Source organism: Rhamphochromis longiceps, linkage group LG7 (genome assembly GCF_057381845.1).
Source record: "Rhamphochromis longiceps isolate RC_006_pf linkage group LG7, R_longiceps_female_GT1.1, whole genome shotgun sequence".
NCBI lineage: Eukaryota > Metazoa > Chordata > Actinopteri > Cichliformes > Cichlidae > Rhamphochromis > Rhamphochromis longiceps.
Genome location: NC_140563.1, coordinates 42798766 through 42821530, shown reverse-complemented (window position 1 = coordinate 42821530; position 22765 = coordinate 42798766). Strand labels below are relative to the sequence as shown.

General features: G+C 39.3%; 1 protein-coding gene across 1 annotated transcript in view; it reads left to right on the top strand.

Moving 5' to 3' along the window:
* LOC146665929 (transmembrane protein 132C-like) overlaps positions 1 to 22765 on the top strand; it is a 189924-nt gene that overhangs the window by 372 nt on the left and 166787 nt on the right. The window contains exon 2 of the mRNA XM_085413739.1: positions 417 to 608. Within this exon, the coding sequence (XP_085269865.1) occupies positions 560 to 608 (49 nt within the window). The 5' untranslated portion in view covers positions 417 to 559. The remainder of the gene's footprint in view (positions 1 to 416; positions 609 to 22765) is intronic.

Here is a 22765-nt window from a genome sequence, read left to right as displayed (position 1 = left end):
CCGCAACACTTTCACACACTTGTTCTTATTTCCTTTGATTGACGTTTGCGTTGCTTTATTCGCTGCCTCCCACTCGACAGTTGTTGAAAAAAAACGTGTTTATTTTCTAGAAAGATAGTGAGACTCTAAGCTGTTAAAATTATGGCACAAATTCAGCAGAGGTCTGCCAAATATTGAGCATCCTTTGGGTGCTTGGTGCGATTTGTGACAGACGGTTTGTTTTCACGCGTCCCAAAGCACCTGTTTTGTCCTGTGGGTGAAAAAAAAAACCTTAAGCTGAAAGAAAGTTGATTAATATAAATTCTCCATTTTGGGAGTGAAAACGAAAAATGCGGACTTTACTTCCCTGCTGTTTGCCCTCTACATGCTCTGTGTTTCACTGGGGTGACGCTCTGTGTTCATGTCTGTGATGGCAGGTGGTTTCGGACGGAATACAACAGTTTTGCTTTAAATGGAGAACTGCTCAGAGGGGATAAATTGTGTGCAAAGTTGTGCTGCTTTCTGCTGAGGGAGCTATCCATCCGGCTTCCACCGAATTACCACGAGTCCGAGGAGAGACATGGGGCCGCTCCGGTGGATGGGACTCACCGCGCTTCTCCTGTGCACAGGTACGACCCCCATGCGAAACCACAGTGAGCACTTGTGTTCATACATCTGCACAAGATTTATGGAAATGAAAGTTAATGGTCATGAAATAAGAGACACTATAAATACATCAACCTTTGCTGAGTGATTTCATTCACCTAATGATGTCCTTTCAGCCAGCAGGACATATATAATTTATGAGACATATAATTAGCTGTAAGCTGTTGTGGCAGAATACAAAATGACGTGTAATATTAACATGAATGAACAATGACAGTTGCCTAGAGAGAGTGTGGGTTTGGTTGTTGGAGCAGGATGCAGTGTGTGAGTGTGGCACTGCAGAGCACCAGGAATAACAACAGGCTGCAGACACAACCCAGCAAAGCAGAAGAGATGCATCTTTTCATTAAGTTTGAGCTGCTCTGCTCTTGGAAAAAATAATATATGAGGGTAAATGTGTACTTGTGAGCGACAGCCATTGTGTTCAGGATGCCTAAGTGTATGCATTTTACTGTGAGATGAAGCTTTGTGTGACTTTAAAAATTGCACAGGCTTGTGGAGAAATTCGATTTAAAATGCCAATCCAGGGAAAATCAGTTTAATCCAGAGTGTTTAAATGCTATTTGAAGCTCTATGTTGAACATCCTCTCTTACTTTGCTATAGGTAGAAATCATCTCTAGCCTCAAATACAAAACACTTACTCTGTATTTATGTGTAAATTTATGTGCAGATTTTTGAACGCAGACAGCTTAAAGTTGGATTCATTAACACACAAACTTAAAAATAATACACTAGTAATTTAACCTCATTATCCAAAGCATTCATTTGCATAAATACACAATGTATCCAAAGACTATATTCAGGTAAATTAGGTTACGTTTAACTTTTAATAGTATGTAATGCTTAAAGAGTCACTTTAAGTTGTTGGGCATAGCTAGTTTTTAGTAAAAGTTAAAGTAGGCTACAGTATTGGAGACAAAGTTAAAGGAGGCAAGGGTGAGATGGTCTGGACATGTGCAGAGGAGGGATAGTGGACATTAGTGAAGAAGGCAGGTGGAAAAGAGGAAGACCACAGAGAGGAATGCACTGAAGGTGGACATGCAAAGGGTTGATGTGACAGAGGAGGATGCAAGGGATGGAGTGAGATGGAGGAAGATAATCTACTGTGGCGACCCCTGAAGGAAGCAGCTGAAAGCAGACAGCAGGTTAAAACATGTTACTGAGTCTTCCTGGTTTTCTGTCACCTTCAGAACGAGTCAAATCTTTCTGTTTCCAGTTTTAATCCAAGGCAAATCACATCTTTCCTGGAATACAAAAGACATAAGCAGAGGCATTTATATTCTTTTAGGAGAAGAAATATAACTTAGAAGTGCAAATAGTGATAAATATTCATAATGTGACCTAAACTCTTGCTGTAAATATCTCTCAGATCTACTGTATCAAAGCTGCTTTTTTGCTGAACCTACCAGAGCTGTGCGTTTTTTGATGCTGGTTAAACTGTGAATTTGCTTTAACAAATCTCTGTGATCATGTAACGACTTTCCTCATTTGCTCTAATGGACTCCTTTCTAGTGATGATGCCCTCTGTGAATTCCTGATTAGAAAAAAAAAAGTTTTTCGTTTTACTGAAAATTGTTTTGGGGGAAAAAAAAAATTTCTTGAGGGAAGTGATTCTCCTCACAAGCTGAAAGCCACTCCAAAATATGAAGGTATCCAAAGATTGATCCATTTCTCATCAGTTTGGTCAGCCTCTTCAGGTGAAAGTGGAAAGGAAGAAGAAAAAACAGATCCTGTCCTGTCAGTCAACCTCCTGCTGTTCACAGTCTCTGAGGATATTATGTCTCCAGCCACCTGATTGCTTTCACCCAGAGGTTGTCTCTGCGAGGCGAGCACACTGACAGGCACATACTGTAGAGCATACCTACACACACTCACATACTGTCAGAGTAGCCATCAGGACATTTGGAAATATCTACAGCCTGGCATGCAGTAGGATGTGGTGCTGGCACTTTTTGCAGATTGGAGCTCTTTGTCAAACAGAAAAAAGTATCGGGGTGAAAAATTACCTTTACAGGGATGTTTTTTTTCCTTCACTTTGTCATATGGCACTGCCATTTAAATTGCCTTATTTGCACAATGTACAGTTTTTATTATCACTTACTCATCATAGCACTAAAAAGATACCTAAGTGCCTGGCATAAAGGGCACTGTACTAAACGTGGGAGGATTCTCACTTGAAGTTTGCCTGCTCTTTGTATGTGTGTGGGTCTGGCCAGAGTCGATGGGGAAATTGGAATGGACAGTTGAAAAGTTACAAAACCAAAACACTCATTCAGCATTAATTTAATAATAGCTCACTTGTGCTCTCACTTAAACACACACACACACACACACACACTTGCCTTTTATATCTTAGCGAGGACATCTAATTGACATAATGCTTTCCCTAGCCGCTTACCCTAACCCTAACCATCAGAACTGAATACCTAACCCTAACCCTCCACATTTTGAGCCTCAAAAATGCCTTCGAATTTGTGAGGCCTGGAATTTGGGCCACATAAGGGGCCGTTGGTTCCCTCAAGTATTGTAACAGTCGAAATTTTGTTCCTCACAAAGATGTATAAACATGAGCACACACACAAACACACACGCAATATTGTGTTGAAACAATAACAGTAGAGTTGATTTACTCATATAAAGTACATAATGCCAGTGTAAACACAGTTTATTTAAGTCTATTCCAGTCTATCATCAAACAACAATGTTAAAATTATATGATTCAGTAAAGATCATCCTCTTTGAAAATGTTACATGCTTTCTTTCAGCATTATTTGTCCATGGCAACAAACAGAATAGTCAAAACACAACAGTCAAGTTAGTCATAAGGATTAGAAATGTTTGATTAAGGTAGGGACTGATAGCTGCTTCCAGCTAATAAAAATAGAAGTCTTTCTTGCATCTCTGAGATGATACAGGGAAGCTCAGTCTGAATTGTTCAGAATTTAAAAAAATGACATAGAAATTGTTCACATATTTAAGTGCAACAGTTCTCAATGTAAATAGAGCATGTGGGGGGCTCTGTAGTAGATAATGTTATTAAAATATTTGAGAAAAAATGTAGAAATCTCTGTACACAGGGGACAAGGCTAAAAACCAATATTGAGTGGCCGTGATCTCTGGGCTCCAAAATCACTGAGTGGTCTCAGGAGGTCTGTAACCCTTTAAAACCGGTCAGAGCGGGCACGCTCCGTTTTGCACAACTACTTTTAAATCCCAGTAGCACTGCAACCACGTGAGCTAGCGCAATAATTTTTTTTGCATATGAAACCAGAGGAGTTGTACTTACTTCTTATGCCACCAGCTTGTCCTAGGTCACAGTTTCCTTCCACATATAGCTTTGCAAAAACTGCATAAAAAGCACTTGCAGCAACAAAAACATGATATTCCAGAAACACGCTTTGCCGCTCCGATCAGCTGTTCATAACACTTCCTGCAACGTCAGCGCGAACTATCGCACGTCCGCCATGACCTGCCCGAAACCAGAAGTGACGTCATTTTCGCGGAAATGTAGTTTTTTACCATCAGGGTCTCATGGGCCTATACTGGTGTTTTTAAAGGTTATGTTTGACTTTATGACTTTCTGTGTTGTTTCTGGGATGCTTAGAACTAATATTGCACTGCTGGAAATAGTGTATTTTGATCCATATGCTGTTTTTTTGCAAATTTGCACTATAATATTTATTTTCGTTTTTCCTGCAGTATATACAAATTGGTGTATTTCAAAAATAAAACTATGAAGACACTCAAAATAAATTTCCTGTGGTGGGAAACTAGTTTGTGCAACATTTTGTATTTACAGTTTTGAGGGATAAGCCTCTTAAAGTTCTCTAACTAGAAATATATGTTAAAAAAACAAAAACGATTTTCAATTTTTTTGTAGTTTATTGCACTTTTTTGCAATTTATGTAATTACTATGCACTTAATGCAGACATATTATTAAAATCTAGGCTGTAATGGTTGTATTGATGTATAGCAACTTGAAATGCTCCCAAAAATGGCACCACACCATGTAAAAATATAATATAAGCTCTGGCGGACTTGGTTCTATGGTAGGTCTTAAAGGGTTAAGAAACAATTTCAGTTTGTTGCTATGGGAATGCAAGTTACGTTATTACCGTACAAGAAAAAATATGCAAAAAAAATCTTGGAATACCGCTAACTTTTCCTGGCCTTTTTTATTTTTATGAGCTTAATTGAGATGCTCTTTCTGATTTCTTTCTGGAAATCGTGGATGACACGTTCTTTGAGCTGAAGAGGAGAGCAATCATTGGCTTGTTCAATAATAATATGATGCTACAGGGGTGTATTAGTGGGTAACTTAGGTTCCATTAATGCTGAATGATATATAGATGTTTGTCCTTTTCAGGGGCGGTCTTGAAGACTTTATCAAGGGGACGAGTGCTAAATACCATAAATATAATCCACTGAAAACATTTAATCCACTGTGGAATGAAAAATTTAACAAAGAAAGCTAAAATTTTATAACGAGTAACAACAGGAAGCACTGGGTTCATTGGTTTCTGCGGTTTTCAAACAGAGCTGTTTTGGAACAAGTGCATCAGATTTAAAATGTATGTATCATATATTTTTCAAATAAAACACACACAAAAAAGTGTTTTCAACACTTGATGTCTTTATCTGCTTTATTTATATTTTACTGAGTATCCCAACTATTTGGAAAAAGTTGTTGTACATAAATATTAAACTCACTCGTCTCTTTGTTAGGTACAGTTTGCCCTTGCTTTCAGAACCACCTTAATTTTTTATGGCATAGATTCAACAAGGTTGCTGGAAACATCCTTCAGACATTTTGGCACATATTGATGTGATAGCATCACACAGTTGCTGCAGATTTGTTTGCTTAACATCCACGATGACAAACTCCTGTTCCACCAAATCCCAATGGTGCTCTGTTGAGATCTGGTGACTTCGGAGGCCATTGGAGTATCATGTACTATTTTTCATTTTCAAGAATCCAGTTTGAGATGACTTGAGCTTTGTGACATGTTGACACTGTGGTCATAAAAGACATGGTTAGCATAAATGGTACTCAGGGATCCAGACTGTGCCCAGAAAATATCTCCCACACCACCACCGAGCTGAAGCATTGATAAAAAGCACAATGGATAACTGCTTTCATGCTGTTTACACCAAACTACTACTCTCTGAATATTGCAGGAGAAATCGATGCTCATTATACCAGGCAACATTTTTTCATCTGGTGGCACCTGGTGTGATTTTCTGCTGCTGTAGCCCATCTGCTTCAAGTTTTGACGTGTTGTGCACTGACAGATAATCGTCCACAAACTTTGGTTGTAATGACTGGTTATTTAAGATACCGTTTCCTTCCTATTGGCTCGAAGGAGAGAGCGAAACAGGCAGAGAAAACTTCTCTGAGGAAATAATCAGTTTCTGAAATATTCAGCTGGTGGCAATAACCATGCCACACCTTCTTCCACATTCTGATGCTCAGTTTGAACTTAAGCAGGTCCTCAAGACAATGTTTACATGGATAAATGCTTTGAGTTGCAGCCATGTGATTGGCTAATTAGAAATTGGGGTTAACGAGATCCGCTTTGATAAACAGGTGTTCCTAACAAAGTGCTGGTGACTTCATGTTCCTTTTTTTGCCTTCTAGTTTGGCAACAGGCTGGAACCCCTATAAAAGCTTAAAAATGGTTCTTGGGCAAACATAACCTCTGTACTCCTATAAAAGGTTATAAAAAGTGGAAGGTTTATGTTTGAAAGGTGATCCTTTGTATGTAAAGTTCAAAAGCCCCATTAAGAAACTCTACATGTGCCCCCAGAGGCAAGAGATTATCTCCACATTCTGTAGCTCAGTGAGTTTTGATGCTGTTGTCACAATATATTCCATCAGGAATTTTAGTCAGTTCAGCTTCATTGACAGTTGTTGTGATAGCATAATTAGAGTTTGGTGACGTTCAAGCATCAGTTGCTGTTGCCTGCTGCGTCAAATTTCACGGATGCGTTTTTGTTACCCTGATAAATTTTTATCTTCACGTCAGAGGTAGAGCTGGGCGATAGAACGATAACGATATGTATCGCGATATAACTTTTACTCGATAGAGAAATTAAGCTATCGCGATAGACCTCGCCGCTCTTGTCCTCTTTAAAAAAAAAAAAAAAAAAAAGGTCAGCCAATCCAAATTAAGTAGCGCAGAGCCGAACCAATCACAGCCGCAGCGTCACGTCGCGTGACTTGTTATGTACAGCACAAGTGCCAAGCCGCACGTGTGTTTGTTTGGGAAACAGCCAGCGGGTAATGGAGCCAGCGCGTAATGGAGGAAATGAGTGTGCCGACTAGAAAAATCAACCGAGCGTGACCGAAGAGAAAACAGATGATGGTTCCAATGCCGGAGAGATTGTCGAACGGAAGAGCCATAGAAGTTCCGTAGTGGGAAGGTATTTCGGCTATTTCAAGTCTGACAAAAACAGAGTAGCGTGCACTGTAAATGTGCCGAAAGCAAGTCTGGAAATACAATAAACTGGTGCATGCGTCACACTGTGCGCCACGTTATTGTTTCGGTGAAATGAATTTCTACAATACTGTTAATTCTACTCTCTGCAGTGTTTAAATGCTTACATATACACACAGTTACTGTCCCTCCACACATACGACTCGGTTCTGCTTCTATGCCCCAGCTTTGTTTACTTTTTCCCACCGAGGCTTCTAGACTTCTGATTGGCCAACATTTCTGCACGGTTAGGAATCTAGCGCCACCTGCTGCTTTGGCATGTTCATAGCAGCGTTTTCCTTCATTTCTGCCTTTATGTGTGGACGGGATTATTTTTTAAAACGAAAACGGAAAATCTCCTTTTTCAAAAATACCCGTGTACGTGTGGACGTAGCCTCAGTCTCTGACTGGAAGCGCTAATTCGTCATTCGGCTTTTGTCAGACTAAAGTAACTGTTAAAACTGTTTGAAAAGCTAAGCTATACAACAAGGAGAGATTGAGAATTTCCTTTTAGTTCTCAGTTTATTTGATATTGACAAAAGTTAGTCAGTTTTGTCTGTTCTTCTGTAAAACAAACTAAGATTTATTTTTAGAATTAATATTTTGTTTCTAAGTGGAATTGACAATTTAGTCTGTTTCATTTGTTCTATTTTGAAACTTAAACGCTTTAGCGGCTGCCTTTTGTGTAGTTTGCAATATTTGCCTTTATTTATCTGAAAAAGTCTCATGTTCCTTAAGTACATCTACCCTGTTGAACTTATTATGGGAAATAAATATTTAAATAAAAACAAGCTGCTGATTATTTCACATTTTACTTGTGAGCAACAGCACATTTAAATCTTACAAATATAGTTATTTGGCTTATATCGTGATAGATATCGTTATCGCCTGAAATGAAAAGAACATATCGTGATATGAAAAAATCTCATATCGCCCAGCTCTAGTCAGAGGTAATGCTTTTACAGCGCCCGCGCCGACTTGCTCAGTCAACGTCTGTATATTATTTTTTCCTGTAACTTTTCCACGATTTTGAAATCGCAAATTAAAACTCGTACTGACATCAGCTGATTTAAGCAAACAGTGTCTTCGCCACTTTTAGATGCCAAAGTGTATTTGACAGGGATTAAAGTCATTCTATGGGGTGTTTTTAGAAACAGGCCAAAAGCTGAGTTAAAACTGATTATCTCATGCCACTGTGAAAGAAAGTGAGAGAGGAAGAGCCCAAAGTGACCCTGCACACACATTAAGGCTGTGAAATCTAAACTGGCAACTACCTCCAGGATAGTAAAGTCTCATGGGATATTACTTGTTGGCTCTTAACATCTCCTGGATTAATTCTGGGAGGGAGTTGGCAGGGATGTGTGGTTCTGGGCAGTGATTTTACTTAAAGAAACAGCAGAGGCCTGTGGAATTAGCTGACTTTGTCGAAAAGTCTTATATAAAATAACCTCTCGTCTTTTCTTCTCCGTTTTCTCCTGTTTTCCCTCTAATGGGTTCTAAGTGCTATAATGGCGATAACCATAAAACAAAAACGTAGGTACTTTTTACTGAAGGGTTTTGTCCAGGAAGGAAAATATTGAGCGAGTCTTATTGAGGGTCTTTCCTGGGGCAAAGTCAACATTTACCACACTGAAAAAAGACATACTGCATTGTTTCTAAAGCTATAAGTCAAAGGAGAAACATAGTTATTAATAATTTGATAAATCCATTTAAAAAAAGAAAAAGTACAGTGAATGAAATGTTGCATTGTAAGTTGATGGATGAAGCTTGGGTTATCCTGCGTGGCACTGTAGTTACACGAGGCTCCAGAGAGGAGCAGCAGGAAATGTTACACCAGGGAGCCATATGTCATTTTGTATGGATCATAACACAGAGACAAAAGTCATAAAATGAAAAGAGATGTAGAGTTATGTTGAGAACAAATTGTAAGACAAACCAATCAAATTTGTATGCTTCAAAAAGCTTCTGCGCACCATTGTCTCGAATAAAGCAAATTGAATTTTATACGAATCCTTCAGAGAGCAGCAGAAAGGAATGCTACAGGAGGGAGCCATAAGTCATGATATAAGTTTTATATGGATTACAGCACAGGGAGGCTAGTCACAAGATGAGAAGTATGGTAAAGGCTTGTTGCATATTTTTATCATGAAAAGATGGAATTTTTTTAGTTTTTATTATTTTATTTTTTTAGCTCTAAACATAACCGGTGCAGTAAAAAGTAAAAAAAAAAAAAGTTTATGACCACTCTTTGCTAAGGTATGCTTATGCACAATCTTTTTAAGGTACTTGGCAGGTAGGCTGTTCCCGACATCGTAGAGGACTTGTCACAGTTCGTCTGTGGATTTAGGCTGTCGCTCAGTTGCTTCCATCAACTCATGTAAGCCCAGACAGACTCAGTGATGTTGAGATCAGGGCTCTGTGGGGGCCACACCATCTGTTCCAGGACTTCTTGTTCTTCCTGCTGCTGAAAAAATTTTTTTTATGACTTAGGCTGTATGATTGGGGTTGTTTTTCTGGTGTTGCAGAATGGGTGGGACCAAGTAAACATGTAAATGTGCGCCAGTGCTACTCTAATGGGAAAGTAGTAAATTATGATATAAATGATTAACCATACTATAACACTTAAGCTGCATTGCTTTTGCTTTGCTTTCATTGACGTACATTTTGGGTCACGATGTTCAGATAAATGCAAATCTTAACCTTCCTTTAGCTTTGTTTTAACCTCTGCCAGTTTCTAGGAAAACTTTTGAGTTTTTAAACTTAGTTTTTTTGTGTGTTATTTCCCCCTTGTGTTTTCTGCCTGTCACATTGCACCATGGCACAATATACAAATATTTTTATGAGGAAAATTATTCAAAAATATCACAAATGACAAGTTTGAATTCAGTTTGTGCTCTGTTTACTTTACCTTCGCTCACTGAATGGTTAGTTTTGGGTGCCAAAACTTCTTGGTTAGGTTTAGGAAAAGGTGCACATTGAACAGTCACTCTTAAAGTACAGATATCCAGGAATACCTTGTGTATGTCCCTGCAGCAACTATGACAGATTGGCAGTATCTGATGCTCTAGAATAGGCTGACATTTTGTAAGAAACACAACTGAATATTCACTTGCAATGATTTTTCCAGAATAGAAGGTCCTAAGATTTTGTACCACATGCAAGTCATAGGGTTCACAGGGACATCCAAAGTGCAGGACTGAATAATCATCAGAGTCAAATCTTCAAATTCTGAAGTCTTGTGGTCCTGGATATGAATCCATCTGCTGGCCGGTGTCTTTCTGTGTGAGATTTTAAAGTTCTTTCTCTGCCTGTGTGGGCTCTCTTTAGGTCTCTGGATTCCTCCCACGGTCCAAAGAAATGCTTCACAAGGTCAACTGGTGATTCTAAATTGGCCGTAGGTGTGAATGTGTCTCCGTGATAGCCCTGTGACTGGCTGGTGACTTGTTCAGGGTGTACCCCACTTTTTGCTCTAAGACAGGCCCAAGCCTAGAAGAAAATAGATGGCTCCTTTGCTTATGATAGTTTAAAAAATGTATTATGGTTGCATAATAAAGTATGTAGCATTCTATCCAAAACTATAGTTACATGTTTCAATGGTAGAGCAAAGCTCCCAAATCTAAAAAAAGTGCATGTGTAAACCTAATTATAAAAAAACACATCTACTCTTTAACTGTTAAAAAATTGTGTGGTCCAAACAATGTTTCTATGCATTACAGGCAAATTATTGTTTACCATTTTACCCAACATTTCCACACATTATATTTATTGCTTATTTAGGCTGTTTTGATGGCCATCTCCTGATCATAGACACTTTAATGTTCTCTTTATCGAAATTCTTGTTTTTCCTTGTTTTCTTCACATCTTACATGCTAACAAATAATTCACTTATTTCTATCAAAGTATATGCCTACTGTAACCTAAATCCCTTGGCTTTTTTTGAACTTTTTCCCCTCCTCCTCCTCATCATAACACTCCTCTGTAGAACTATCCTCACTTGCCGGCTCCATCGCAGTGCTGCCTGAAAATGATTTCCTCCTTTTCATCACTGGAGTCTGTGTCTGAAGAGCATGGGGGGATTACTCTCATCCTTTCTTTTGTCGAATAATGTGCTAACAGTGATGGCCTGCAGGAAAATATATGGCGCTGTCATCGTTTGCACAGAGTACCTGAGCATGCTGTTAACATGTCTTTTTATTGCTGAATAACACGTGCTGACCAAGAAGAAAAAATGTTTTCAAACCTGAGTTTCATGAATTTAATTGCATTGCTTTAACCTTTATGGCTGGACTCAAACACAGGAGCTTATTGCTGTGAGGCGGCAGTGTACCACCCCAGTTTATGTCTCCTGGTTTTGCACTCTAGGTGACCTGAGCTCTCATATTCTGTCATAGAAACGTATAAAACTTGTCCCCAAACTTATTAAAAACAACAATTCAGGGTTTAATGCAATGCTTGTATATTTTCTTAGTTATGAATTGAAGATATGTGTTACATAGACTGTAAGGTAAATATTAATCAGAACATAGATTAAATTATAACCTGTGGAAAACCAACTTTGACAGTTTTGACACCATCTATTAGGCCAGTGGTTCCCAAACTGTTTTTGCTAGGCCCCCCTTTGTTTTACAAGAAAAATGTTCGCGCCCCCCCACCGCAGAATGGCAGATAGAGACAAAATACTGTTAATCTGACTATCTTCAGGTTTTACATGCTTATATATACACACGCAGTTACTGTCCCTCCATTTACAAAGGCAGAGGCATCACGGGATACTGTCCGTGATTTGAACCGGGGGAATAAATTGTGGCAGGATCAGCCTGATATTATTTGTATCCCACTGTAACTTTGCTGTATAAAGAGCTAACATCTCCAAAATGTCAGGAGTAGTTAGTCATTACAACAAGTGTTTGTGAACTAAAAATCAACAATGTGGGATACTGTAAACAGCCCAGCGGTGCTCCCGACAAAGGGAAAAGCAATTCTGCAGGGGAGACCTACCTCGGCACTTGTGCAGGTGAAACCAAAGGGAAGATATGCTTCACCATATTTTCTAGTCTTTGGCTTAGAATGAAGTTGGTTTGGAAACATATTCAGCGATGCTTCATCTCCTGCTTTGCGTTTGTGTGGGCGCCCGGGCTAGCAGTGTTCAAGCGTTTTGTTTTGTTTTTCCCCCTTTTCATCCCCCCCCCCCCTGCCATGGGCCCCACACTTTGGGAAGGTCTGTATTAGGCAATGAATGACTTTTCATTTAAGGGGTTTTAGTAACATCATATTTAGGTTGTTCTTGTCATGTGGCGCATGCTGTATAAGATTTTGACACATTTATAGTAACTATAGCTGCTGCTTAAGAAAAGAAAGTTATAACAGCATCAGGCTAAGGATGCTGTAATTGAAATTGATATTGACTTTTTTTCCCCTTTAGTTAGCTAAAGGCATTAGCTAATATCATTAGCTGTGCATGCTAAGCGATTGACGAGAATTGGCTTTGCTGTTGCATGGTGACTTTACAGTACAGTGACTTTCCATCACATTTCTCTGTGCTGAGAATTAAAGCTACAGGAATATTGGTGACTCTTGTTTTTCCAGACTTGTGTCCACTGTAATTGCTCATTTAGTTGCATTTTCTCATTAGAACTTGTACAGTAATGACAGAGAATTGTGTTGTTCTCCTGACGTGATGCTCAGTCTTGCCTGACCCTATCCTGCAACAACAGCAGAAATAGCAGAAAAAGTGTTTTTCTTAAGCAATATATTTTGGGAATTAGGAATAGGATTTGACAAAACAGTTTTTTAAGGTTACATTGTAGGTGCTAAGTTTTATAAATAATTTAGCTTAATTATTTGCAGATGGTAAGTGGTAAACTATATTTTAGAATCTACTAATTACAACTAACACATTACTTAATATTACATATAAGTAATTTAATTATTGTAGAAGATCATTATGGAACTGTTAAAAAATGAATTTTGGATAATGTGTTGTTTTCATTACGCAATAAAGAAGAAATGAAAAACCGAGGGCCCGCTGTTAAACAGATTGAACGGGTCATTGCCTACATTTTAAATTTGACCTCACAGTTGGCTAGAATAAAATAAAAAAACAAATTTTAATGAATTAATTATTGTAATAGTAAAACAGTCAAAGTTTACTATCTTGCCCACGTCTGCCTCCACTTCTGCAGCCGCTCTCTCATCCACCGTGCACACTGCTCTGCCAGATGTTTAATTTATGCCACTGCGGTTGTGTCTGTTTGCAGAGGCATTTGCCTATTTCTCTCATGTAGTCCTCCAAAATCCCACCTATATGGTGCTCAGTGTGAATGATGCTGTGCGTTGGCCGAATGCTGATTTGTTTACAAGTGGGCTGGAATGGGGAGGGGAGCGACAGCAGAGTTCATCACAAACACAAAAAATGATCAAAGATCAGAAAATGTAATACGAAAAGTACAGACGATAGCTGCAGTGGACACTGCCTATTGTTTTCAACACTTAATTTCAGTTAGTTCTTTGCACGTTATGAATTTTGCTCTTCTTTTTGCTGATGCTGATGGAACAATAAGCCCACACACTGATCGTCCCATATATTTTTGACACTTCACCTGCAGTCTCACCACTGCTGAACCCCATCAGTCTGATGCCCTTCTCAGCTTTGTTCCTCAGGCCCTAAACACTTCCAATGAGTTTTAGACCATCAAATAAGTTTTAACATTAAAGGTGAAGATAACACAAACAAATACAAGATGCAGTTTCTAAATGATGATTTCATTCATTAAGGAGAAAAAGCCATTTAAACCCACCTGGCCCTGTCTGAAAAGGTAATTACCCCCTAACCTGAATATTTGGTTGCGCTACCCTTGGTGATAAGAAATGCAATCAAGCTTTTTGCAGTAATTGGCAATGAGTCTTTCACATCGCTGTGGAGGAATTTGCACAATTGTTGTAATTCAGCCACATTGGGGATGGGGGGAGGGGGGTGTTTGAGTATGAGCAGCGTGTTTAAGCTCATGCTAACGCATCTCAATCTGATTTAAATCTGGACTTTGATTAAGTCACTGGAAAGCCTCCATTCTGTTTTTTTTTGTTTGTTTGCTTGTTTGTTTGTTTGTTTATGTCTTGGATCACTGTTCTGCTGCATAAGCCAAGTGCACTTGAGCTTCAGGACACAAACTGGTGACATTCTCCTTCAGGATTTTCTGGTGGAGAGCAGAATTCATGGTTCCATCAACGGTGGCAAGTTGTCCAGGTCCTTAAATAACAAAGCAAATCCAGGCCATCACACTACCGCCACCATGTTTGACTGCTGGTGTGATGTTCTTTGTATGAAATGCTGTGTTAGTTTTTCACCAGATGTAATAATGCAACAAGCGTGGCAGTAATCAGGTCTGGGTGTGGTTAATCACAGTTAAATCATGATTTAATTACTTTTTGATATAGGGCCAGGTATTTTCACTCAAATACATGACATCTTAATTTAAAACTTGTGTTACTCGGGTTATCTTTGTGCGATATGAAAATTTGCTTGGTAATCTGAAATCAGTGTGACAAATATGCAAAAGAAAAAGAAATCAGTAAGAGAGGAAAGGCAGCTCTCACTTATGTCATAGCATATATCAAAATGTAAACAACACGCATTGCTAGGCAACCAGGCATGCTGCAAATGTTGAGCGCAGCATTTTACATTGATGTGTATTGGACGGAATCGGCCATATTTTTTTATCCCATGTACCCCAAGAATAAAACAACTTAAGGAAAAGTCGATGGGGTTTTAATTTTAACAAAGTCACATGATTTTTAAAAAAGTCTTTTTTGGCAGTTCTAAAAATTGAGGCTCCAGAAAACATGTCATAAAGGGATTTTACTCCTCTGTGATTAACTCCACTCTTGCAGCATTGTCGTCTCCTTTTCCAGAATTCCACAGAAAATTCGTTGAAGAAAAAAATGGATGTAAAATTTCTCTCTTTTCCCACAGGTTTCTCTTTACTAATAGGATGAAACACAGCAAAGATGAAAGGGAGAATAATCGATATATGACAGCGTAATGATGAAATGCTTCCCTGCTTCCCCTCTTCACTCTTAGTGTTTGGAGGATTGGGATTACACCATGCCTAACCAAAGCATGAAGATCTGTGCTGATTCACCTCGACACACATAATCACACACAGACGCGTGTGCACAGAATCATTAAAGATTTTGTGACACATTGTAGCTGTGCACTGTAAACACACACACACACACAGGCACACACAGCCTCATCTCCTTGGGCAAACAACTTCACAGCCATCCAACTAGGAAAAGATCGCACTCTGCGGGAGGTCTAGAGACAATTAGCATAACTAACAGAACACTCGGCACACACACAGTAAATCAGAAGGAAATGGGAATGAACCTACCCACTCGGAGCATTGAAAGAATTTTAACAGCATTTTTGGCACCTCCTGCAAGACAGATTGACAGCGAGAGATCACATATTTATCTCACTTCATCAGCTTTGGTCCCATAAGACAATGGAGGTACAGTACGTGCTTTCCTCTCTTGCAAGTCTGTCACCTGGGTTTCATCCCCCCCACTGAGATGTCCTCACACTGCATCACTTGCCAGAAGAGTAGTGCAATAAGTTGTCAGAGAAAGCCAATAACCGTTTTTTCTTTTCTTGTATTCTTGAAGATGGTTATATCATTTTTGCCAGTTTTTGTGTGTGTCAATGCGGCAAATATGGAGGTAGAGGAAGAGGGGGTATTACGTGCCTAGGTCAGAAAAGTAAGCAATTCCCTGTGTTATTTTTCTTCTTCTTCTACTTCTATTAGTGTGGAAACAGTGCGGACGTGTGGCAACGTCAAAAGATTTTTCTTCTTAAGTCCCAACGCAGTTCATCTTTCGAAGTCTCCTTTCTTCTTGTCTGTCTGCTGCCTGTTTTCATGCTCATTATTGGCTGCTTCACCTGAGTGTCAGTCTGCGGTGAAGAGCTGATCCTCATTATTTAATTTACCGCCCAGTTCATTAAATGTTAAGAGACAGAAAAATAACCACTGGAAAAGTTTAGCCTCAGCACAAAAAACACAAAATACAAAGAAAGAAAGAAAGAAAGAGGAAGTGGAGGCAAATTTTAATTTCCAACTTGATAGACACTACAGAATTGAAACCTAAGGGCAAACTATTCCACACCTTTAGGAATGTGATTCCCAAACCGGGACTCAATTCCCTTACCAATTTTCAGCAACACTGCCTCAAGAGAGGTAAACATTACTGAGAGCCCTATCCAATAAAAAAAATGTATTAGCAATAGGACTTCCATCTTCCCAAACCTATATCTGTATAAGTGCTAATAGTTTGATCCAGTAAGCAAAGGGGAGCTCAGAACACTTCAACCATAGTGATGAATAGATTTAAATAGTCTGGCACTTTTCAGACTTAATAATTGGGTACTATTTGCTTCAGATTATCAGAAATGTGCACTAGTGCATGTAACTTCTGATAGCCAGATAATACTGGTTCTTCAGTATTACTTTGTGCGGGAACAAAGTATAAGGTCATAAACAGTTTTATATAGTACCAAGGTTTGGATTTCAGTAGCTGCATCTATGTGTATCTGTGTTTCACTTGGCTGGCTGATACATTGGCCAGAAGAATGAGACACAGATATTGATCGATTTGTGGGCTTCGGGCCAGACCTGGGCTCAGAATTGTGAGCAGCCTTAAAAACTGTTATTGGTTAATTCCTTGTTAACGTTAAATGTGCTGATGGCCAATTGGTAGGCCCTATTAGGTCAGAAAATTGCAGTCTGTGCAACAGTGGAGCAGATGCCATCATGAAATGAGAAAAATCTGTTTTTGAGCAGAACGGTGTGTGTGCGTGCGTGCGTGCGTGCGTGCGTGTGTGTGTGTGCGTGCGTGTGTGTGTGTGTGTGTGTGTAATAGCAACTCTGACATACACGTCTGCTTCCCAATTTCGGTGTAGCCTTCCAAAGAATGAATCTGATTTGCAATAATCAGATATGTTGATAAGCACATATGGCCCTTATTTATTTTATCCCCCCATGTATTCTCTTCCTCTCGTCCTCCTCATCCATCCTGTGCTCAACCCTCCTTTCCCTGCTTACTAGATTTCCCCACCACCTCCACCTTCACATCTTACTCTGAGTCCTCTTATCCTCTGTGGCCTTTTCCCGCTTCATTGATGTTTTCTCTTTTCCTCACATGAAATAACATGCGCAAATTAAAGTGAAAGATTAAAAAGCAAGATTTGTGATTTTCCTCAATGCACTGGAATATTTAAGACTGTTAGGAGTGCAACTGTAACATTTCAAGGAAAAAATAATTAAAAGACACCCCCCCCCCCCCCCCCCAAAAAAAGAAAAAAAAAAAACAGGGGTGAAGACATTAAATGAAGTTCAGCATTTTGGTAAATAACTCTTAATTTTAATCTTTTTCTTGTGTGTCTATTTTATATAAGAAGCTCCAGCAAGCAGTTAATTAAGGTAGGATCAGGACTGGAAACAGGAAAAATGGCACATCTTGAAGCCAGTTACTAGTGAGCCCCTTGCTGCCTTATTTGAAACAAATAACCCACGTTGCATGGGTTATATGTACAGCCTTCATCACTGTCAGGTTGTTAAACCACCAGGACCCACCAGGAATACAACTTTAGTGTGCTAAAGGTTGCCTATTTCAGACAAAGACAGGCTAACCTTCTACCCCAGCCTGGGCTCACGGCAGTTCCTGATATAGTAACAAGCTTTAATCTGTTTATTTGTGTTGCTGGATGGGAATTTTCTAACATTATTTTGGTCCACATTATTTAATTTTTTTGAACTCCAACATTCATCAGTTCCTTTCATATGTACCGATCAAAGGGAAGAGAAAAAAAAGTAATCATGTAAGTCAGGATGGCTATCACACCAGAGACCCACGTTTGAGTTGGACACATTATTCTTTGTAATATGTTATTATTTACAAATATGTTACTTGGTTAGGTGTATAATTGTACAAGGTTAGGCATTCAAACTGAAATAAAAAATATGGTTTGGGTTCAAATGCAACAATTGGCTTTAAAACTTTTTCTGGTTGCCATGGCAATACCCGCCCTACTATCAGCATAAATGGTACGTACATAAAATATTTGCATTAATCACAGTTGCTTTCATTAAAAATCACTGATTTTTTGTGACAATATCATGAGCTTCCATGCGACTGGGTTGTTCACCCTGAAGTCAGTCTTAATGCTAAGCAGAGACGACTGCCTGCTGACTACATCTTCAACTTTTTTTTAACATGATTCACAAGGATAATGCCAGTTCTGTCATTTAGCTCTGTGAATTAAAAGTTAATAATAATTTACACCAGGTAAATACTAAACCACTGCATTAGCTTCAATGAAGAGATAAATAAAGAGTTATTGTCAATGCACTGACACCTTAATATTCGACCTGTTTATTTAATATATGCCATCTTTGGTACTATAATATTAGGAAAATATCATATAGACATTATAAAATTATCACAGATGTTTGCTGGGTTGAGTCCTTGTCTTACAGGATCTGTACATCTTGCTTTAGTACTGTAATCCATGCTCAGACCATTTACCCACGTTTTCACTTTGTCCATCATGCATCCACCAGGCCGCCTCCATGAATTTATTACCTTTACCAATTTACTCAATTTAGAATTTAATTACCAAAGGTAACCAGACCAACTAACATACATTCTCACCAGAATCAAAGAGGAATAGCCAATCCACCACCTGCTCTGTATGGCTGCAATGGCTCCATTGACAGACAAAGTGAAGAAGACAGAACTTGTTTCATTGATATTGCAATTTCCTTCCTGTGTGCCTTCAGTAAAAATAGACCAAGTTATCTCTTTCTGAGGCCTCTGACTCATCTGGATGCTGTGCTAGCATTTGTCAACAAACAGCTCAAATCTGTTTGTTGACAAATGCTTTGGAAAATTGGTTGATCAGATTAGCCTACATATCTGATCAGAGGCCATAATGTGCATTTCTATTGCTTTAATCTATGCTTAGCGTGTGCCTGCACCCTATCCAAGGCCGTAACAGTGATTTAATGATGCCTCTTATTTAGTCGTCTTGTCCCCATTTTTCACAAGAGTGATACACAGTGCTGCACTGAGCATGCCCAGGGCCAGATCTGGGCACAGTGCTTCAGTAATAGAGGATAAATCAATTCCTAAAATGTCCATACAGAGGGAGAAGAAAAGTATCCAAAGCTGAAGGATTCAGAGACGTGAAATCCCCTTTGTTTCACTGTGGGTATGAAGCTGAGTATCTGAGCCCTATGTGGGCTCTTGGTACCAGTCTTGGATCTCTTTGGTGGCAGCATTTTCTAGCAGGTAATCAGGAATCTTTCGGTCAGTTAGTGTAATCTCCATAAATACAGTAAAGGCGCACTCCTCATTTTCCAAAGATGTGGAAGGACACGTGGCACTTCTATTTAAGGTAACGGATGAGGTAAATATCTGGAGTGACATGGTCCGCTCAAGTCTTAACACCGAGGGCCTGAGGTGCGATTTCTATCTGCACTTTAATTTTCTTTAGCTTCTCGCCCTGTTTTAGTCCCCTGTGGTTTTCTTTGCTTGATGGTTTCCAGGGAGATTCAGTGACCGATGTTGACTTTTGCTTTAAATAATTCCATATAAAATAGGTGTATCATCATCCTTTTATAATCTTTGTGGAAACCTTTGTGTTTTCTCGAATGTAACATTTTGCCAAGCCAAGATTCGACTGACAACTTGGCATCTGTCTAATTGCTTGTGTCATGAATGTTTTTGGGAAAAGAAGCATCCTCCGGAGCCAGAAAATGTTGAGAAATCCTAAAATACATTTAGACTCAGTACTCAGCACAGTACGCAATACAATTGTTAGCCTGGCAGGAAGATGTTGTACACTAGGCGTGTATTGTGTAGGATCAGGATTTCCATGTGGTGACTGCCTGTCCTACACGGTTATCTGCAACAGCAGATGTGTAGCCTTTGTTTAAACAACCGTTTGTCAGTTTGCTTAAACAATCTGTTCGAAAAGACAGACGTCAGTGAAAAAGAAAGATATCAGTGAAACATGCAGTATAGATCACATTGCAGAGGTTGTTTAAAGTGGAAGGACTGTTATAAGTCATCAACTGTGGTTGCAGTGATTGTTTTCAGTATTGATTAGGTATATTTTTAGAATCTCCTCCCCTCAAAGGTGTCTTATTGCAACCTGCAGTTATAAGGTTGAGCAAACTCTAGAGAGTACAGCACTGGTCAAAACTTCAAACGCACTCGCATATTGCGTCCAAACTTTTTTCTAGTTCTGGATCTTAAATAAAAAGAACTAAAATGGAAAGGTATGGTTAAGAATTGTCTCAGAGGATAGTTAAAGTGAAAAGTCAGGTGCATTTGAGGAAGTAATGCTGTCAAGAGCTTGTGCCTTTTACGCAGTTTATGATTCTGACCTCTTCTTATTCATGTTGAAGGACAGGCAGTCAATGAATGAAACAGTCATGCAACAATGGCTGAAGCTTGTTGAATGCGACCACTGAAAAAAGGATTAATTAGAAAGCTGACTGGGTACAGTTTGTTCTTTAGCCTCTTGCCACACTAGCACACAGCTTATGATGTCCCGCCCCCTGGTTACTGTTACAAGGCTGTGGCAGGAAGTAGCGCCCTGCTTCGAAGATGGCATACCTTGTCCAGCAGCTCATTATGAAGGTTCATTTGTAGATGATTTCTTTCCTTTAGCTCTATTTGGCAAAAGAAGGCGCAAACAACAGTTGCTTCGACATCTGTGTGCCGTACAAATTAAAGAAAGCTGTGCTAAGCAACAGAGCATTGCTTATGATCTAAAGCAGATGCTGCATGCCATCGAGGCAAACCCTTCTAGAGACAGGTATGTTGCCTCTATAAGGTAAAATAAAAGGTAGTGAAGCATAAAAAACAGGACCAAGTGAAGGAGCTGAAGCTACAAGTAAAGATGTGAGAAGGTAAAAAAACCCCAAAACAAAATATGCATCACCTTTTCTGAAGAATCGTGGCACTGAAAAACTGCATTTTGATTACTTGAAGGTTTTTCATTAAACACTTCAAAACCCGTTTGCTGTTTCCTCGCTCTTCTAAAGTGTGTTCTTGGATAACATGATGTAAACTTTTATCTTGAGATTCTTATGTTGGATTTCCTCCAGCCTATAAAACAAAATACCACCACGTCCATCATGACGCCGTACAGGCCGTACAGACGCTCTTTCATATGTAGATATGATTAAATTATGCCATGGGTAACTCACTGGATTGCATTTACATTTAGAAATGTTTTTGTGCTCCATCCCCCCCCCCCCCGAACCCACTTAAGGCGGGTACTACAATCACAGGATTGTGATGACCTAACATTTCCTGGCCGGTTTTCTACCAGCGCAGCACTGCATGCTTACAAAGTCTTGTCTGCTCATCAAAGCTAAGAAATGGCACCATGCTGCTTTTAAATTTATGGCTCACTTTGCTATATTAAACACTCTCATAGTTTTGTAATGGGTCTGGCTGGTTAATTAAGTGGGTCAGAAAGGAGATCAAAGAACTATGGTAGACAGTCAGTATTTTGGGCCACATCAGCTGTGTAGAGTCAGAATACCATTTTTGTAGGTGGGTCACTTCATTGATCTTTTCTTTTTGAGAAAATCAGAATGCTTTTTAGTTTAGAAGCAATTAACTCATCCTCAAATTGATTGTTTTGAATTAAAATTTGATGAATGGGATTTAATTGTGAAATTAACAGATTCACAGGCAAAAAGCTTTACTTTGTGGATTCAGAGCAATAGTCATTACATCACAGTTTCTATTTGTTTAAACTGTTTTTGCTGAAATTTGCCTATGAATGAATCGACAGGGCGACTGACTGTTTTAAGTTAGCTTGTTTAAAGAATACAGTGGATCTAATCGTGAGAAAAAAAGATTAGAGAGGTAGCCATCAATCACGAGCCCCCGTTTTTCCTGCTGTCAAACTTCCTCTGCACCAACACCACCCCCGACTGCAATTTTATAGGGGAAAAAAGGAACACTTTATCTTTCCAGCTGTCAGAGGAATGATCGGCTAGCTGATTATGATGTTAGTGAGGCAGTATGCAACACTAACATCATGCAGTAAGAGGTAAGTTTAACTGTTAAACATTTACGGCTGAATAACCTGCCGCACTCCCTGCAGTGCTTCCAGCATCCAAAACATGCAGGATGAGGTGTGTACATGAATATTAGCATCACAAATTGACACTGTATTTCCATTTGCCTGAAGCTTTTCTTTCATAATGATTTTTTTTTTCAGCTTTATTTTCCTGATTTGATAGTGCGCTGAAGAATAATAGTGGTAGAAATAAAAGGGAGGACTGAGGGCTTATCTAGCTCTGCAGGTGAGGTATTACAGGCTTCTCAATGGGAATCAGACTTATGGTGTGAAGTATAAGCTCCTGCACTGCGCACAGAATTCTGTACATAATCCCAATGCACTTTCCCATAACTGGGAGCAGGGACAAAAATGAAGGGCACACAGTTCTGTTGGTAGTATGACGCTGACAAGCAGACACTGAGAGGGGGCATAAGTGCTTGTCGAGCTTTGTGCGGCTGTGATGCTACTGTGGCGCAGCATAGCCAGGGAGCTTCAAATTT